Here is a 19,818-nt window from a genome sequence, read left to right as displayed (position 1 = left end):
CAATGGGTTGGTGATTAATAGAGCTGTATTCGTACGGGTAAACCTCTAGGAAGCAGAAACCGTATCATCATAGCACAACAAAAAACAGGTAGAAGAAAAGAGTCAATTTGTTCGCATCCAAATGGCTCAAGTAACATCTCTGTAATCCAAAAACACAGAAGAAATGTATAATAGCACTGGTCAAGTCTATGAACAAAAGAGGCTATGCTACGAGTCTATGACACATATCGTATGGTAACTTTTGCAAGGACCCTGTTTACAAACCAGAGGAGATCTGTTCAAAATTGCCCAAGTTCCTCCATGAATTCCCGAGTCATCTCAAGATAATCCTTCAAATGCACCTTCCTCCACTCCTACAGACCACAAATAGACATGAAACCCGTTCAAGAACATATAGAATCATGAACATGAACACCATTTCAGGATACATTAGCATTCAGAGTCAGACCTCGTAATCCCATTCGCCGTAGAGGTCAGGATCACCCTCGTTGCCCCAGATGTAGGCGTAGGCGAGTGATTTCTCCGACGTATCCTGCAAAACCACCAAATGATCCCTTTTTTCTTCCATCGGTGAAACCATCAACCATCCAAGCTACGATTCACAGCAACGCGAGGTAGCATGGGCAATCAAAATCAGACTGCATGATACGATTCCAGTGCACTCACTGCCAGCGAGACCTCAACAGTTTTCTTCACATACTCCTCGTCCTCGAACAAGTCGAACACATGGAGTTCCCTGTCGGTGAGCCCCCTGAAAACCTGGAAGGAGCGCAGACAGAGGCAACAAATTCAGACGGGTCGTGAGGCAGGTGCGCCAGGTGGCGTGCGGTTCAGTGGGGGGCGGACCTTTCCGCTCACCGCGTGGTCGGGGACGGGGAGGATGGCCGGGTAGACGCGGCCCCTGAGGCTGAACCTGCGGTGGCCGGGGAGGAGCGCGGGGGAGGAGGGCGGGGCGCGGCCCAGGAGGACCCGCACCACCTCCTCCGCCATCAGCGTGCCGTACACGAAGACGCTGTGCTGCCCGGCGGCCGGGGCTGCGGGAGGAGGCGGCGCCGCCATGAGGAGGAGGTTGATGGGAGGTGTCGGCAACAGCAGCAGGACGAGGACGCCGGCGGCCAGGTGGGTGGCCAGGCCGGCGGCATTGCGTTGGGCCGAAACGCTGTATGAGTTGGGCTTGGGCCGGCAAGAATGATCCCCATGTTTGGGTTGGGCTTGGGCTGAGTGCTGTGGCTGCTAAATCATGGGGACGATAAAAAGGGAAAAAAAACTTAATTCTGTGGCTGCTGGGATTCGAGCCCAGGTCTCCACGGCCACAACGTGGAATTCTCACCACTAAACTACAGCCAATTTGTTGTGCCGCCCATTCTTGTAAATTTATTATTTTATTTAAATTTCAGTCTATTCTTTTGAAAAGAACAAATTTCAGTCTATTCTTAAATAAACCAACAAACCAGAAGATCAGGTGTACTTCGACCGAGTACAAGTATACATCGTGCACACTGCCTTATTTATTTTCCGTTCAGTTTCGTGCACTCTTGGGCGACCCTCAATGTCAAAGACTTGCCACTGAAATCAACTTGGACGAGGCAAATCAATCACTTTCCACCCGTTTCAGATTCAGTTACAACAGATCCTCGGTTCCTCCTGTCCAGTTTCAGAAAAAGGATTGGTGAGAGAGCAAATGTTTTTTTATTTGTGCGCTGGTTTGGTTGTCTTCTCACAAACAAATCTTCAGTAGTATCCATTTATACCAAATCCTTACTGTTTCCATTATTTTCCCTCATGGGGTTTCCATCATCACAATACAAGCAGGAGTTTCCTGTGCCTCGTGTTCTTTAAACGCATCTGCCTTTCGGTATACAGTAGTATCTCTGAGCAAAAATTGAAACGAAAAGTCCATGGAGATCGATCGAGTACAGCAGAGAATCTCGCAGATCCACTCCCGGCGTCTGCCATCAGTCAGGCCTCCTGGACCCTGACCTTGCTGCCGCAGCAACCGCCCGCCTTCGCCGCCGGAGCCGGAGCCGGAGCCGCGGCGCCGGAGTGGCGGTCCAAGAACTCGCGGTTCTCCTTCCACACCTCGCCGTCGTCGTACACCTCCTTCTTCCAGATGGGCACGGACGCCTTGAGCTCGTCTATCACGTACCGGCAAGCCTCCATGGCGTCGGCGCGGTGCGTGGCCGAGGCCGCCACGAACACGCTCGCCTCCCCCGCGGGCACAGGGCCCAGGCGGTGCGCCACGGCGAGCCGCCGAAGCGCGTGCCGGGACCGGGCCTCCCGCAGGATGCCCGCCAGGCGGCGCCGCGCCATCGCCGCGTACGCCTCGTACCGGAGCTCCACCACGCGCCGCCCCGCGAAGTGGTCCCGCGTCGTGCCCTCGAACGTGGCGATGGCGCCGGCCGACAGGTCCCGGACGTGGTCCACGTACCGGGCGATGTCCAGCCGGCCGGACCCTTCCTCCACGATCTCGATCAGGTCCTCCTCCTCCTTCGCGGCCGCCGCTGCCGTTGCCTCCTCGGCAGGTGGGAAATCGCCGGCGGCCATAGGAAAGCTGGGATTTTTTGGATTCTTTGACTTGGCAGAGCACGGATTGGAGCTGCAGCGGGCGAGGGAGACTCCAGAGCAGATAAGGTTCCGTCAATGGGGGGGTGGGGGATGGGAGGAGGCAGAGGACGAACTGCCGCCGCAATGACGAGTCTGCCCTCCGGTTGCTTACGAGTGCAATGAGGTAGGGCGCGTGTAGGCTGAGCACCAAACCACCAATACAAAAAATACAAGATACAGAGCAAGATCCCCAATTCGAGTCTCCGTGAAAAAGAACCTCTTTTAATCATAAAAAAAAGGAATAAGTGCCTTTTTATCAAAATTTCTTGAGTAGCTTGTCTGAGGACGGGAGGTGGACTAGGAGCAGCAGCAGAGCAGGAGAAAGTCTCCAAGTTCCAACGGTGGCACCGCCGCCGTGGCGATGCAACGGTGGTCTGCACTCGTTTCAGTTAGGTGATGTAACCATTGACCGGGCGACCACACGATAACACACGCGAACACAGTGGACAACTTAGAGTTTTGGTGCTGCAGAACTGGCAGCTTTTCTGGTGATTGATTTCACTAATATATGGAAAGTACATGCAAGATTACATGGCCATTAGAGGCCGACAAAACCACGGCACGTTCGTGCTTGACCGCTGCCATCCCAACGACCTGGGACGTGCCGTGAAGAGCGCGCGCCATGCGCGTTGTGCGCGTCCAGCCCATGGTGAGCGCGCACGATGCAACCAACTAACAGAAAAAAAGATAAGGCATGCTCAGGATTTATTCTAACACTGCCCTCTCGCGGCGGTTCCCAGCTATCTGTCTCGATCCGATCTGTTCTCTCACGTCGATCGCGATCGCCGGCGGCCACAGGTACGACAAGCGAGGAGCCACGCGCCGAGGAAGGAGGGCCGCGGATCGGGATCCCGCGCCGCCCCTTTCGCCGCCGGCGCTGCTGCATTGCGGCGGGAGGAGTCGAGGAGATGTGGCGGCTAAATATAGCGGAGGGGGGCGGGGACCAGGGTTTAACTTTTCGGCGGAATTTCGCCGAAATTTCGGTTTTTTTTCGTTTCCGCTAATTACCGGGAAAAGAAATTTCGGTATTTTTCGATATATTTCGTTTCCAAATTCAAAATTCAACAAATTTCGTCCAAAATTCACCGAAATCCACTGAAATTTACCGAAATTTTGGAACGAAATTTCGTTTCCGCTAAACACCGGGATTTCATCGGAAAACGAAATGGTTAACCCTGGCGGGGACCCCTGGCTGCGCACGACCAACGGCCACGTCGGCCGCCGGGTCTGGGAGTTCGACGCGGCCGCCGACCCCGACCCCGCCGTCGACGCCACGCGCCGGGCCTTCGTCGAGCGGAGGCACGACCTCAAGCACAGCGCCGACCTCCTCGTGCGCCTCCAGGTGCGTAATGCCCGTGATACGCGCCTGGCCTTCCCCCCACTGATGCCGCCTCTGCGCTCGCCCCGGCTGTGGTCTGTGGATGCCGCGGCCGCGTGCATGTCGCCGTTTCCACCGCTCGATCGGCCAATCGGGATCGGTGTCGGTTTGAGATACTCTGCGGTCACGGAGGCTGTGACTTTGCCACTGACATGTGAGCCTGATGGTGCCGAGACCCACATGTCGGTGACAAAGTTACCATGAGACCCACGTGTCGTTCTCAGTACGGGGATGTGCTCCTTTTTTTTGAAAGAGGGATGTGCTCCTTTTAGCTTACTTTGCAGTGGGTACCTTTTAAATGTGTGGCGTTGTTTAGTTTGCAATTTGCAACCGTATGTAACGTCACACATCACATGGCTGTATTGAGGGCGCTTCTATCAGCTACGCCTTGCTTGGATTTGTTTCTTTTACTCACAGTAGCCTTTCACTACCCTTGGTAATATTCCTGTACCATGCAAAATGACTAAAAATGGAGCGCTGAGGGTTTTGAATTATGCAATTCAGTCTGCGTTCAGTGTTACGTTCCCTGTAAACATAGAAAACCTGTTTTCTCCTAATGTCTCTGTTTTGTTCCACTTCACTGTGGACTTATAACATTTGTTCTATTATACACACTGCAGTTAAATGTTACCTACTAAAGTATCAGCTTTGCTTGGCCTCTTTATTGCAGTATCCTTTTTCAGTGTCTCCGTGAAAATATTAGTACTATGTGAAAGGGTTAACATGGAGCATTGCTTTGTCAATTAATTCAGTCTGTGCTCTGTTTTTCTGTAGGCTTAAAAAGATGTTCTCTTCTGCAATCCCAGTGCTCCACTTCCCTGTAAATTTGAAACATATATTATCTTTTACATACTGCAGTTCGCTAAAGAAAATCCTCTTAACCTGGACCTTCCAGCAATCAAGATGGATGAGAATGAAGATGTTACGGAGGAAGCCGTAGCAACTACTTTGAAAAGGGCAATTAGCCGTTTTTCTACTCTCCAGGCACATGATGGACACTGGCCTGGGGACTATGGTGGCCCTATGTTCCTTATGCCAGGCTTGGTACTTCCTTGAACTTTCTTACTTCACTCGGATATGCATTTCTACAAATAAAATGCATTTAATCTTGCCAATGGTTAGGAGCAAGTTGATCTATTCTTCTTTCTCACTTGCTGTGCCTCTATTTCTATGTGAGCACAAATTTCTTTTAGATTGTAAGGAAAAATATGTCCTTGTTTCTTGGTCTATATGAAAGATACTAATTGTGTTTTATCCTTCACCCAGATCATAACATTGTATGTGACTGGAGCACTAAACACTGTCTTGTCACCAGAACACCAGAAAGAGATCCGACGATGTCTTTATAATCATGAGGCAAGGATTCATTTCTAAATCTGTCGATCCTGTGGTGGCTAAAAGTAATCTAATTTTTGCCAATGCAAGTGCAGAATGAAGATGGCGGCTGGGGCTTGCATATAGAGGGTCCAAGCACAATGTTTGTGTGAGGAACCGCCCAAATTATCTCGATTAAACTAGGTTATCGTCCATTGATCAATCCTAGCTTAAGCGAGATAATCCCGGGTCCCCGGTATGCGCCTTGAGCAACGCCCAGGATCAACCCGCATACGGTTTGTTCACATCATAGCAACCATCACAAGGATACATATGAGAGCAAAATTTTAAACTTTTGATTACAAGTCTTAATCATCTTACAAAAATGCATGAAGTTAACTATAGCATAAGCAACTATACATGAGGGTTTCCAGCAATTTAAGAGTTTCTTTACAACTAAGATGTATTATAGGTCTAAGTGGATAACCTACCATGTTTTTCTTATGATTCAGAGTCTAAACGCAGCGGATATTTAGAGAGTATTAAGTAGCAATAATGATGTCCTTGCCCAAGACACCACTTGCATAAACTTTGAGCGAGTTCCACCGTCCATCCACTTTGCCGGCTCTGGCGGGATGAACGTGGCGGTCACTTCTTAGGAGAGAACCTGCAAAACAACTTAACGGCAACACCGTAAGTACATTTCGTACTTGCAGGACTTATCCACAATACTATACATTTGGTGGATGCAAGAGGCTAGTCAAGTTTTAACATTGGTATATAAAAAATGCGAGCATAGTTGTCAAGTGAATAAGCAAAAGACATGGCATCTAATATTTCTATATCAAGCACCAATACAATTGTATAAGTAAAGTGATCATGTAATTATGAGCTCAATCTTCCATAAGCCCTTCACGAAAATCTACGTTAAAGTCAAAGTACAAGAGCGTGCTCAATGTCCGAGAGCGCGGCTATTGCAATAGATTATAAACCCTGCAGGGGTGTACAACTTTTCCCACACGACACGAGACCATAGGCCATACGACCTGTCGATCCGTAAGCAATGATTCACATGTCAACCGTTCGCATACCCATCCCCAACGCTGAGACGAACGGCCGGGATGGACAGGTGCAACAGAACCGCCGACTACACTCCATCACAAATCGCACCGAATCCGCTCAGTGAAGGGTGCGCGTATGGTACTTAGCTTACCATCCCATTATAAAGCATGTGGCTTGTACGAAAAAGTGATCAAGTATCAAAGCGATGACGCATCGATCCTTAACCAACTCAAGCAAGTCTAAACCATTTGGATTCCACTTCCAACATGGCCCTACCACACTTGCTCAAGTCTCGATCCATCATTCATATATTGCTCATGTTTTAATCTTTCTCATCTACTCAGGTATATTTAAGTAAACATCCTATAGCTCGCGAGTGATGGTGACCTTGCCATCTCTCGACTTCTACCATAAGCTAAGCATGGCTAAGCAAATTAATTCGAGAAGTCTAAGCATACATACTTTACCTAGTATAAGTTGTTCTAGAGCTATAAGGGAAACATGCCGAGCGGGTTCTACACAAATCACATGACTAGATAGGGTTAAGCCCATGCACAAGCAATACTTTATAATAGCAAATTAAGGATTCAAAAGTAAGGTTTGAGATACATAGGTGCCTGCCTTGGTACTCTGCAACCGCGACACTCCGGAACGTCATCCTCTAAGAAAGTAGAAAATGCATGAATTAGAAAGAATGCCAATGCATATGCTTATGATGAATTAGAAAAGATGTCATGAATGCATATGCTTATGAGATGCAATGATTTATGAGAGGTAAAAGCTAACATGATTCAAGGTCATAAAGGAATCAATTCAAAGAGGTAAATAAGGCCACACAAACATTACATAGGGTGGAGATACAAAACAATTACTCACACATTTGCGCACACACTTTACAAGACAAGTTGTAACATGACGATACTATAAAACTAGTTATGTCATCATATAAATTATCAGTAACTCATTTCAACGTCAAGCATCAACCATAGGAGTAGTTAATGATTGCTATCAACATGGAGTACAAGAGACTAGAGTATGCTCATACAAGTTAGGAATATTGTTATAGCTAAATTTAGACAATTCAAGAATTAATGGGTAACTCTAGCAACATCACATTTTAGTTAAGGCAAGATCATCATTATAAAGAAGGGAAGCTAGCAAATCATGTTCTATTTAATTAAGGTGACATCATTACTATAAGTTATTTCATGGAGGTTACTAACCACAAAAGCATATCATATTTATTTTTAGTTATCGGAGAACGGTTGATAGCTCACATAAGCACAAGTGATTCACTAGGCATTTTGCAAGTAGATTAATCCTAGAACAACATATTCAAATTTGTATCCTCCTACAAACATCTAATGAAAGCTAGTATTTACAACAACATATCATGGCCATAGGTAATTAACAAGAGTGGTCTATGATTTTAGAAAGAGCATCATAAACTAATTAACCATGCATTCAACTAGGGAACAAGCTCTTAATTAATAAATTAGAAACTACAAGAGTATATAACTATTTCATAGGTGTTATTAATTTTAGACAGTAGATAAAGGTTGAGTAAAGTAAACAAAACTGGATTTACAATTTTAGAGGTATATATGTATTTATTGTGCATCATACTATTTAACTAGTGTTAAGAAAACATAGATTAAATTGTACCAATCTATAAGCAATTCATGCAAAACAACATGTCTAATGGATAGTACACATCATAAGGAAGCTAGCAAAATTGGTTTTATAATTTTTGGACTAGCAGAGAATTAATTATGCAATTTATATGATAAATACATATTAAATAAACTGGGAAAATAATATAATTACTTTGGTTGTAAACATATTTTTAACAGGTAGAGAAGATCAAGAGAAAACCAACAAAATTTGTTTCACATCAATCGGAGCTATATTCAATTTTATACAAATTATGCAAGATGATGCATGCTTATGCACTTGAACAAACAAGTCTGCTATTGTGCTGCTACAGTACCCGCGGACTGTCCGGTCCGGAGGGGCGGACCGTCCGCCATACAAGCTCGAGATGAGTTCTAGAAACGCATCGGTTCTATGTAAGATTTGGAATTGAACGGCGGACCGTCCGGGGGTGGATGGCGGACTGTCCTCCGTTGAAAATTCTGGAGACATGTTTTTGTGCAGAGGCTCGGTCTTGAGGCCACGACTCACGGACTGTCCGACCATAGGTCGCGGACCGTCTGCTTGTCGGCCGAGACTCACCGGCGAGGTCGCCGGTGGAGGCTCCGGCAACGGTTTCGAGTGCGGTTTGTTCCTATGAGTTCCTAAGGACATGGAGGACTTGTTTTGGCTAGTAGATTTAACATGCATGGGGTCTACAAAGCTCTAGGTCATCAATGGTGAAAAGTGTTGAAAGTCCATGGATGGGCCAGAGAGGTTGAATGAGGGCACAAGAGGAAGGGAAATGGCGAGGGGAGCTCACCGGCGATGAGTAGGTCATGAGCATGGAGCCACTTGTTGGAGTAGAGCGACGTTGGTATAGATCGATTCGAGTTTCTCCTTGAGAGCTTGGGGAAGATGAAGGAGAGCTTGGGGATGGCCTTCTCCTGGGTCTCCGGCGAGGAAGAGGTGGTCGTGGTGGTGGAGAAGCTCGTCGACACCGTCCTTGACTCGTCCTCCGTCGAACTCCGGCGAGGGGGGTGGCGATTGGGTGTGGGGAAGTGTTTCTTCCTCCATAGCTTGGTGGGGAAGAGAGCAAGAGGAGGGGAAGAGCTGGCTGTGGAAAAGTGAGGCACCAGGAAGGGAGGGGCGCTGGTGAGGTGGGGGGTTGGATCGGGTTAGGTGGGACACGTGTTGGGGTACGTGGCGCAGCTTCTCTGCAGAGGCGACACGCTCAGAGAGCTTCTGGCGAACCGTCCGCGGTAAAGGAGCGGACTGTCCGGGAACAAAATCACGTAACATCCTGGTTCTGTACAGAAACTTTTCTCTTTACTCCATTCTTCAAAACTAATCTTCCAAGCCTTCAAAAATCACGTCAATTTTTGTGTTGATACTAGAAATCAAGAGCAACCCATTTTGCTTGGAATTGGTAGAAAAGCTGTTGTAGATTTGAAATGAAAATTCTTCCCGGAATGCTATTTTTGGGTTTTTCGGCTGAGCTGTTTGGGTTCAAGATGGATTCCTAAAATCCGGTAAAAATCACCTTAATTCTAGATTTTGAAAATAGTAATTTATAAAAATAACTCCCAACATAAGTCATATAATAAAAATGCAAGTTGCTTCACAAAGCATGAGTTTCAAAGGTATCAACAATTCAAAATTAAATTCAAATGCATTCAAATCAAGCACAAATTTTTCTCAAAGCTAAACAAAGATGCTCATTATGCGATGCTTAACATGATAATTATATTTGGGTCGTTACAAATTCTACTCCCCTTAGAAGAATCTCGTCCCGAGATTCAAAGACAAGCTTAAAAAAAGGACATGGTAGAAGATAGGCTTGGTGGATAGTTACATATGGTCAAGAGCATGGTGGATAAGGAGCTTTGCAGTTTGATAAAGATGAGTTCATCTAACTAGGATATAACAGACATGGGTATTGATAGGAAGATGATCCTTATGGTCTTGTGTTGGTATTTCTTTTCCTAGGGTAGAAGAAATAAAGGAATCATAGCTAAAGAATTTAGAATCTAAAATATGTTCATTGGAAGTTTTCTCTAAGAGATGAAAGAAGTACTTAAAGAAGGAAAGATGTGAGATTACAATCGATCCACATAGATGTTGTCTACTAGATTTGGTGATGGACACATTTTGGTAAAAGAGAGTATGGGATGCTGCATAAAGAAATTGAATTGGTTCTACAAAGGGCTGATTTCAAGAAAGAACCCATTTGATTAGGAGCAGCTATTGGTATCTATTCTTGACATGGTTACTCCCCAACTCATTCTAGCAGTTTGTCTTAAGATAACATTTCAGATTTTTTTTTTCAAAACCTTTGCTCATGAACAAAAAATGCTCATTTGAAATCACATGATTGCACATGACAAAATGATTGGTGATGCATTTATATATATATAAGAAAATTGTTCTATTGATAATGATTCTAAATGGACAGCATGAAAACATAATGCATGACATGAGGCAATTCATGGTGCATCACATGATTATCAGAGTGCAATACACATGGAGATGGCGGTGCAGTAGTGCAAATGACTGCAAGGATGCACATGCTTATGAATGTTTTCATAGTGCACAGAATTACATGATTGTATTTTTTTTTGCAAGAAAGAGAGATGGACTAGGATATTTCTGGCATACCTACAACTTGATAGGTGGGTTGTCATAGTGGTTTTCTAGCTACAATCTAGCAGAAAAATAGCTACTTAAACCAAGTTCATTTACTTAAGGCACACTATAGAGTGGGAACTAATTTCAAGATGACATAGACTCTTTAGGGGTCAAGGATGATTGGATTTTAACCTAAAAGGTTATCACCTCACTCAAAACCTACAAAGCAATAGGAAGGATATAGTAGGTAAAAAGATTATTGGGTACACCGGTGTTTGGATGATGGAGTGGAGAAAAGGGAAACTAGATTGGTAGCTGTTTGTTACCATGAGAAGGGTTCACTTATTAGACAGAAGTTGCAAGATATGATCGAGTATCAAGAATGAAAGCACTAGAAAATTTTGAAGACCAAGGTAGTGCACCGGTAAGCTTTTGTAGCATGTCACAACCATAGACCCGAGCACCGGCGCGCGCCTAGCAGCACAACCATGTGGCTGCGGCACACAGGGGCCCTAGGTTCCATCGCGGCACTATGGGTCACATGGGATGGCACCACCACAAGCAAACGGCCGATAGCGACTAAATGGCACATATTAGCAAAGAACATGTTTTCTAAAGTTTGGACAGCAAGGAGGGGACCAATTCAGCAGGTAATCTGTGGAATAAAATTGTAAGAAGGATATCTACTTATTGATAGCATGGAAAAGTTGGAATGGCTCATGTAAAAGAATTTGGACAGCAAGAGTGAAAGATTACTATAGATGTTGGACAGCAAGGTACAAGTATACAAAATCATGTATGCTCATAAAAAAAATCCTTAGCAACACATATACAAATGAATGGATGCAACATGAGGATGACTACATTACCGCAATCCTAGCTACACGATATTCTCACACTCGCCATTCTTCAGAAATTTCAGCAAGGATACTACCTATACAAAAACTTCTTTTTCACAAGAACACATGTGGTGTGACTCAACATAAATACCAATGCATATGGTCATGATTCCTTAGAAATTTCAGTAAGCATGAATAGTTCAAAGCATGTTAAATCAGCCTCCTATATTCATGCAAAATAAAACATTCTAGTAGTGCAGAGATTAAAACATAAGTCTAGGATAAATTATAACATAAAAGCATAAAGTGTACTTGCTGAAATTTCCAAACTACAAACATCCCTATGCAATCCATGAGTTATACAACAAGAATAAAATTTTATTATCTTTCATAGAAACATAGGGCAAGAAGCATGACGAACACTCATTCCTCACTCACGTCTAGTCAGTTTCATACTTTTAGCCTTCCTAAAACTTAACCATGCTCAGTCCAATCCTAAGGCACATACAGGCTGTCTAGGTTGGCCATGGTTCATTTCCACTTATAAACCCACATTATTGCTATTCAAAACACTACTTATTTAGATTGCACCACATCTTGAGATAGAAAGCAGGAATTAAGAAGAGAGTGGATAAGGTCAAGGTGAGGTACAATGTGAATCATCTAACAAGGATTAGATAAGATACAAAGGTTGGAGTTGCACCATGATGATAGGACATTATCTACGCACCCAAAACCATGATAGAAAAGACAAGTTAAGAATAAATTAACAATTCAATTGGTTATGAACATGAAGAGGATAGCTCTAGGATAGGTAAGACATATAAGAGAATACACTTAGAAAATTAAAATTATATTTAGTGGCATAAGTTGGTTACTAAGTGTATGTTGTTATATTTTATTTACCCATCTAACTACTCTATCTATGGTTCTCTCCATAACCAAGCTCTGATGCCACGCTGTGAGGAACCGCCCAAATTATCTCGATTAAACTAGGATTGACGATACCGCCCAAATTATCTCGATTAAACTAGGATTGATCGTCAATCCTAGTTTAATCGAGATAATTTGGGCGGTTCCTCACAGTTTGGCTCAGCACTGACGTATGTTATTTTGAGATTGCTTGGAGAGGGACCAGATAGTGGAGATGGAGCCATGGAGAAAGGTCGAAACTGGATTTTAGACCATGGTGGAGCAACATTTATAACATCATGGGGAAAGTTTTGGCTCTCGGTAGGGTATTTACTCTTATTTATTGAGCTGCCTCCATCTTCTTGGATCCGTATAATTCCTTCTATTTTCCTGGATTATTTAAGGTAATTGGTGTGTTTGAATGGTCTGATAACAACCCAGTGCCACCAGAAGTATGGCTGCTACCATATATCCTGCCATTTCATCCAGGTCCGCTTTCTTTTTATACATGTACATAACTCCAGTGTTTTATCACTCAGAGGTAGTTGATACTACTTGCTGTAGTCCAGGGGTATTTTGATCCAAAATACACTACACAGTATGCGTTGAAAGATTTCACAAAAAAAATATTTGATCCGAATTGAATATTACAATCACCACCAATCTTATATCATAATTCTTTTCATTTTCTATATCGATCTTTTTTCATTTTTAACAGGTCAACAATCGAATTACTTTGCATTACCGCATTCTGAACAGTAGTCTATTTTTGGTTGTTATGTTGTCTCTTGCTGATTCTCTACTACAGGTTACAATGTCTTGCAGGGAGGATGTGGTGCCATTGCCGAATGGTGTATTTGCCAATGTGTTACATTTATGGGAAGAGGTTTGTCGGCAGAATCACACCACTTGTGTTGGAATTAAGAAAGGAACTCTTCAAAGACCCTTACAACAAGATTGATTGGGACAAGGCCCGCAATCAATGTGCTAAGGTTTGTTAACTTTATGCTTAACCTTTCTTATAGAAAATTGATACATATGGGCCAAATTGTGGCACAAGTTCATTGCATGAGGTGCTGTGAAGTTATCTACTACTCCCCGTTCCAAATTATAGGTCGTTTGACTTTTTTAACCCTAAGTTTGACCACTCGTATTATTCTAAAATTTGTGCAAAATATCACTTCTTTTGTTGTGGTTTGCTTTATCAATACAAGTTCTTTCAAGAATAACTTAAATTTGATTATGTTTGCACAAATTTTATGAATAAGACGAGTGGTCAAACGTGAGGTTAAAAATGTCAAACGACCTATAATTTGGAACGGAGGGAGTAGTCCCTAAGTTGATCTTGTGAGACCAAGGTTGTCCTTACTCCTTGTTCAGAAATCCCACTGTCGAAAGAGAGTATGTTTTGCCGCTGACAAAACTGTTAGGTTTCATGCACCAACTAGATGAACTTAAAAGTTTAAGTTATTGGGAAGAGGTGGGCAATCCACTAATACTTCACAACACTCCCACTCACATGCAGCCAGAACAAGGCGCAAATGTGGAAATAAAGAAGGGAGCGGAGGACTTAAATGTCTCTACCAAGACTCGAACTCGAGACCTTACCATGTTAGGTTTCATGCACCAACCAGATGAACTCAAAAGCTTAAGCTATTGGGAAGAGGTGGGCAATCCACTAATACTTCACAACAAAAACCTCATGGTAACCACGCTAGTGCTAAATAATACTCTATCAGCAATCTCTCTCGCAGACTGTGACTTTGATTCATACTCATAACTCAATATTAAATATATAAGCTGTCAAGAAGCTCAAAGAGATTTTTTTTTCTCAAAAGAGATTTCTTTCCATGTATTCTCATGGTTAGAAGACTCTTCTGCAATGCTTGCTGGAGTAAATACTCCCTAGTCCCTCTGTTTACTTTGAGTAATAAAATCGAACTCGACAGTTATTTGTAAACGGTGAAAGCATGTATTACTCCCTCCATTCTTTTCAAAGGCATATTTGATTTCATTCGGACAAGGCTTTGACCAATATTATTCTACTAATATTTAATCTCTTTGGTACAACAGAGTAATCATAATTTTTTTAATACAAGTCTAGTGATGTCAATTTTTTGTCACAAAAAGTTATGTATTACTAGAGTAATTTTTGGTCAAAGGCTTAACAAAACAAAATAAGCCTTATAATTTCAAATGGAGGGAGAACGACTTATCACCGCAGATGGGCTAAGTGATCTAGATCTGTAGTAAGTTTAGGATCTATCTTTCACAGTTTCACACAAATGTGTGTTGAAGTCCCTTTTGTCCATAGCAATCATTAATTGGCAAGTGACGTGCTATTTGAAAAGTTGCTTACTTACGGAAGCTTATATGGACTTTCATGTTTATCTTCTTTTGTCTGTGAGAAGTCCATTTAGGATCTTGATTGTTCTGTCTGAAAGAGTTCTTATATCCTTGTGCTGCAGGAAGATCTGTACTATCCACACCCATTCGTTCAAGATGTCTTATGGGCTACACTCCATAAATTTGTCGAACCAGTTATGTTGCATTGGCCTGGGAGCAAATTGAGAGAGAAAGCTCTGGAAACTGTCATGCAGCACGTTCACTATGAAGATGAGAACACTCAGTACATTTGCATTGCTTCTGTAAACAAGGTAAATTGAGGACTATGATTGCTTGTTGAACCTTTACAAAAAAAAAGTGGACTCTTCTTTTGTCCTATTCTTACTGGAAGCATCAGAAGAACTATGTTGCATCACAAGGCATGTGCTGGCAACTTTAGTATAGATTTTTTTTTGCTCTCCAATTAGAAAGAAAAGCTGAGGCACTTGTGATTTCAGTGCTTCCTTTAACTTTCAGCTTTTACTTGCATTGCAGTGATGAAGCCTTCCCATACCATGTTCCCCACATTACTTTCACCTGAACCGTCTATGAGAACTAAAAATATTCCGACCGCAGCTTTCTGTTAAGTTTTGCCATAGCGTGCACTATGATTAAATCTTGTGAGCTATACCATGTATATATGGTGAAACATGTATTCTATGCCAAGTACTTGTGATGTTGCTAACAGTATCCAGTACGTGCAATCTACAGTCCTTTGCAACAGCATAGGATTATGCCAAACAAGATACTACTTGAATGATCATTAATTTCATATTGTGGATTTTCTTTTCTTTTTCTTTCATCTCCAACATTTTTGTAATGTTAACAAACTCAGAATCCTTCTGTTAGTGCCTTGATGTATGAGTTGGATTCCTCAGCCATGAGCATAGTGTATTTCTAACTCTGCTTGCCACTTCTGTTGACTTAATTCACTTCTGCAAATTTGGTGATGTGCTCGTAGGTTATGAAATGTTTATCAGAAGTGTATACCTTGATTGTTGGATTAGTATAACATTTCTTGATTATTTCTTGATGTTGTTCAACTGATCGTTGCAAGAAATCCTATGCAGGTATTAAATATGCTTGCTTGCTGGATCGAAGATCCAAACTCAGAGGCATTCAAGCTCCACATTCCGCAAGTCTATGATTACTTGTGGCTTGCTGAAGATGGCATGAAAATGCAGGTGATTATTGTTTGTTTTGTGGCCCATTTCCTTTTACCTAATTAACTTTCCATTAGGCTGCTACCGCAACAGAAAACTTGTCAGCATAAAACACGTTACCGTCTCTTAATGGGATTGGCATCTTCAATCCAGTCACTTCTTTGCACTGTAGGGTTATAATGGTAGCCAGCTTTGGGATACAGCTTTCACAGTTCAAGCTATTGTGGCTACCAACCTTATTGAAGAGTTTGGTCCCACCCTTAAACTAGCACACGCACTACCGGACTTCCAAACTTTGCCGAGTGTCCGTTACACTCGGCAAAGGACAGGTTCCACTCGGCAAAGTCTTTGCCGAGTGTAACACTCGGCAAAAGACACTCGGCAAAGGATCCCACGGCAATGTTGACTTTGCCGAGTGTCGGATTACGGTCACTTGGCAAAGGCTTTGCCGAGTGCCCTGACACTCGGCAAAGCAGCTACGTGGCAAAAGACACTCGGCAAAAATGGAATGTACCGTGTGCGGAATCTTTGCCGAGTGCCTGGGGCTCGGCACTCGGCAAAGAGTTTGTTTGCCGAGTGCCCGTGGTTTGGCACTCAGCAAAGAACCGAGCACTCGGCATATATGCCGTTTCCGGTAGTGACGACTACATTAAGAATGCACAGGTACACATTCAACATGCCTTTTCATCCATATGGTTCAACGTCAGATTCATTTACAGTACTGATGATAAGGCTATTTATTATGAAAGGTTCGTGACGACTGCCCTGGAAATCTGGATGACTGGTACCGCCACACATCTAAAGGTGCATGGCCATTCTCTACTGCCGATCATGGTTGGCCTATATCAGATTGCACTGCAGAAGGACTGAAGGTGAGTTAGATCATCAGAAAAATCAATAAGGAAATACTTTTGAAGTTTGATTTTCCCCCTTTTGAGATCTACATTTTTCTTTATTCTTTCAACATCTCAACTTTTTCACTGTTGCCAAACTATACGGGTATTTTTAGCTCTCACTTGTGATGAGGCTTAGTTTTGTTCCTTATCATTTATGTTCCAGTATTCTTGAGAGTATAGTGCTACGTATCTTGTCATAATTATTTGACTAGTATCTAATGTTTTGTTTTCCTTTACTCCAGGCCTCATTATTGTTATCAAAGATATCTCCTGAAATTGTTGGCGAATCGCTGGAAGCTAATAGATTTTATGATGCTGTCAGCTGTCTGATGTCTTATATGGTAAGTACCTTTGATTTTTTTTACTCTCAATTGTTGCTGTTGAATCAGTTTTTGATGAAATAGTCAATGTGAAATTGTGTAAAAAATGTTTATTATATGGAAAACAAGACTCCTTGAAAGGGAAGCAGCGCCTTGTATCTTGTTTAAATATTATATCGAACACTAAAATCAAACTTATGTTTTCAACAGTTTCTCTTTGATTCCATTATTTTATGTATCTGTGATTTGAATTAATCACATCCATGTTTCTGTTGGAGGGACCATGTCTCATAAGTTTGTATTAACCTTTACAGAATGATAATGGTGGTTTTGCCACATATGAACTCACAAGGTCTCATGCCTGGCTGGAGGTAGGTGCTACCCATTTTGGGTCGCTGTGCTCTCATCTGAAATGGGAAGTTAACCAAGTAACTGGAATCATATAATGCCAATTTCCAAGTTAATCAGGACACTAGTAATTTTCTTAGTTATTTCCGTTTTCCATTGAATAAAATACAGGTTAATAAGATATTTCGTTTTGAAAGTAGAATATTCATCATTCCTCGAATCTTCACGTTTCATCTATACTGACATTCTTTCTTAAAATATTCAGCTTATTAATCCTGCTGAGACCTTTGGCGACATTGTGATTGATTGCCCGCAAGATGAAATAACTTTTCCTGTGCTTATTTTTATGTTTAAAACAAAATGGAAAAAATATAATACTCATTTGGCAGGTATGTTGAATGTACATCAGCAGCAATTCAGGCCCTGACATCATTCAGAAAGCTCTACCCGGGGCACCGCAAGAAAGAGGTTGACAACTGTATCAGTAAAGCTGCTAGTTTCATTGAGAGTATTCAGAAAAGCGACGGCTCATGGTCAGTATTTATCAGAAACTGTATATTATTCTATAAGGTGCCTCCGAATAGCTCTACATTGTTCTCTATTCGATTCAACGTTTCCAAACAGGTATGGCTCTTGGGCTGTTTGTTTCACCTACGGCACTTGGTTTGGTGTGAAGGGATTAGTTGCTGCTGGTAGGACATTCGAGAACAGTCCTGCAATCAGAAAGGCATGCGAATTTCTGTTATCAAAAGAGCTTCCTTCTGGTGGTTGGGGAGAAAGCTATTTGTCGTCTCAAGACCAGGTAAATTCACTTCTAGCAGATTCTTTAGAATTTAACAGCACTTAACCTGTTAACCATTGCCAGTATCCTGGATATACTTGCAATCTGCTTGCCGCATTATGTATATCTATTCCAAATTTCATCATCTGTGTGCTATACTAAAGATTTTGGTGTGACCTGGTCTGTACCAAAATTATGTAATTAATCATCATTGGACACTAACCCAGGAAAAACCTGTAATATTTGCACATTATTTATCTGAAGAGTGCGGCACAAGTAGCACTCTGTAATTCTTGCCTTCTTGGAATGCTTAACTCGGTAGTGAGTAAAAAACAATGGGGTACAGTGATAAGTCATGCCTTCTTGGAAATTGGAAAGACCTTTGCACTAAACATCTTTTAACTTGCACTCATTCAGGTTTACACCAATCTCAAAGGCAAGCGAGCTCATGCAGTGAACACTGGTTGGGCCATGCTGTCACTGATTGGTGCAGGACAGGTCTGCATTGTTTTATTTAGCTTGTTGCTTTTGATACTCTGATACAATTTGCACATTCAGAATGGTACTCAAATCTCATCCATACAGGCTGAGAGAGATCCAACACCTCTACACCGAGCAGCAAAGGTTTTGATCAACTTGCAATCAGAGGATGGAGAATTTCCTCAGCATGTAAGTAACAATCGATCTACAAAAATACTAACACTGATGCATTGTTCCACCTCATATGTCATCACTATGAAACTTTGCTCGAGAAGCAAAATGGTCGGAATATTAGATATATATATGTTGCTGGTGTACTGATTGGAGGCTCGTAATCTCCTCTTTTTTTGGATATGTAAACATCAGATTGTTTTAGGTACCTCAAATTTTGTTTACGGACCATGATAAACCCATGTTTGCGTGGATCTCAGTTTTTCTTTTAAACCCATAACTGATTACTTCCCTTCTTAGAAGTTGAATAACTTTTTGCTCCACATAACACAGGAAATCATTGGAGTCTTCAACAAGAACTGCATGATCAGTTACTCCCAGTGCAGGAGCATCTTCCCAATTTGGGCTTTGGGAGAGTACCAGTGCCGAGTCCTAGGCGCTGGCAAGAAGTAGTGTGATCCCAGTGTGATCTTGAGCCGATTCGGTTACATGGATAGCAAGCCATCTCCAGCACTTTATGCCACAAGAACAAGAAAATTGCTAAGGATCAATTGAGGTACTCATAGGTTATTGATTCACTTATGTACTTAGCTAGCGTAAAAAGACCCGACATATCTTTTGCTGTGAGCAAATTGAGTAGGTTTATGTCAAACCCGAGTTCTGATCATTGGCATGCACTTGATCAGGTCATGCGCTACTTGATGGGGTACTCCTGCTGTGCTAGAGGGATATAGTGACTCGAACTGGATTTCTAATGCAAATGAGCTTTATGCCATGAGTGGGTACGTGTTTACTCTTGGAGGTGGTGCGATATCATGGAGGTCTTGTAAACAGACCATTTTGACGAGGTCAACCATGGAAGCAGAACTTACTGCTTTAGACACAACCACTGTTGAAGCAGAGTG

The 19,818-nt window shown here is 42.6% G+C and overlaps 3 protein-coding genes across 3 annotated transcripts; 1 reads left to right on the top strand and 2 right to left on the bottom strand.

Annotated features, from left to right (window-relative positions):
• Positions 1-89: 89 nt before the first annotated feature.
• On the bottom strand, positions 90-1,107 carry LOC120646950 (AIG2-like protein D). Its single transcript, XM_039923543.1, has 4 exons — positions 847-1,107; positions 667-759; positions 449-532; positions 90-353 (listed from the first exon to the last, which is right to left on the bottom strand). The coding sequence occupies exons 1-4, from the start codon at positions 1,057-1,059 to the stop codon at positions 279-281; spliced, it is 465 nt and encodes a 154-aa protein (XP_039779477.1). The 5' UTR covers positions 1,060-1,107; the 3' UTR covers positions 90-278.
• Positions 1,108-1,704: 597 nt separating this feature from the next.
• Positions 1,705-2,731, bottom strand: LOC120646579 (molybdopterin synthase catalytic subunit-like). Its single transcript, XM_039923080.1, has one exon. It carries the CDS (start codon positions 2,542-2,544, stop codon positions 1,960-1,962), a length of 585 nt encoding a protein of 194 aa, XP_039779014.1. The 5' UTR covers positions 2,545-2,731; the 3' UTR covers positions 1,705-1,959.
• Positions 2,732-5,415: 2,684 nt separating this feature from the next.
• Positions 5,416-19,381, top strand: LOC120646390 (cycloartenol synthase-like). Its single transcript, XM_039922994.1, has 17 exons — positions 5,416-5,460; positions 12,544-12,690; positions 12,774-12,858; positions 13,195-13,361; positions 14,838-15,026; positions 15,825-15,938; positions 16,090-16,189; positions 16,558-16,580; positions 16,667-16,789; positions 17,056-17,154; positions 17,448-17,504; positions 17,747-17,793; positions 17,871-18,014; positions 18,106-18,283; positions 18,680-18,760; positions 18,848-18,931; positions 19,247-19,381. Exons 1-17 carry the CDS (start codon positions 5,458-5,460, stop codon positions 19,364-19,366), a joined length of 1,761 nt encoding a protein of 586 aa, XP_039778928.1. The 5' UTR covers positions 5,416-5,457; the 3' UTR covers positions 19,367-19,381.
• The last annotated feature ends 437 nt before the right edge of the window (positions 19,382-19,818 follow it).

The sequence above is a fragment of the Panicum virgatum genome, chromosome 1K (assembly GCF_016808335.1).
Source record: "Panicum virgatum strain AP13 chromosome 1K, P.virgatum_v5, whole genome shotgun sequence".
Classification (NCBI taxonomy): domain Eukaryota; kingdom Viridiplantae; phylum Streptophyta; class Magnoliopsida; order Poales; family Poaceae; genus Panicum; species Panicum virgatum.
Note: the sequence above shows the minus strand (reverse complement) of the source record. Positions and strands in the feature narration are given on the sequence as shown.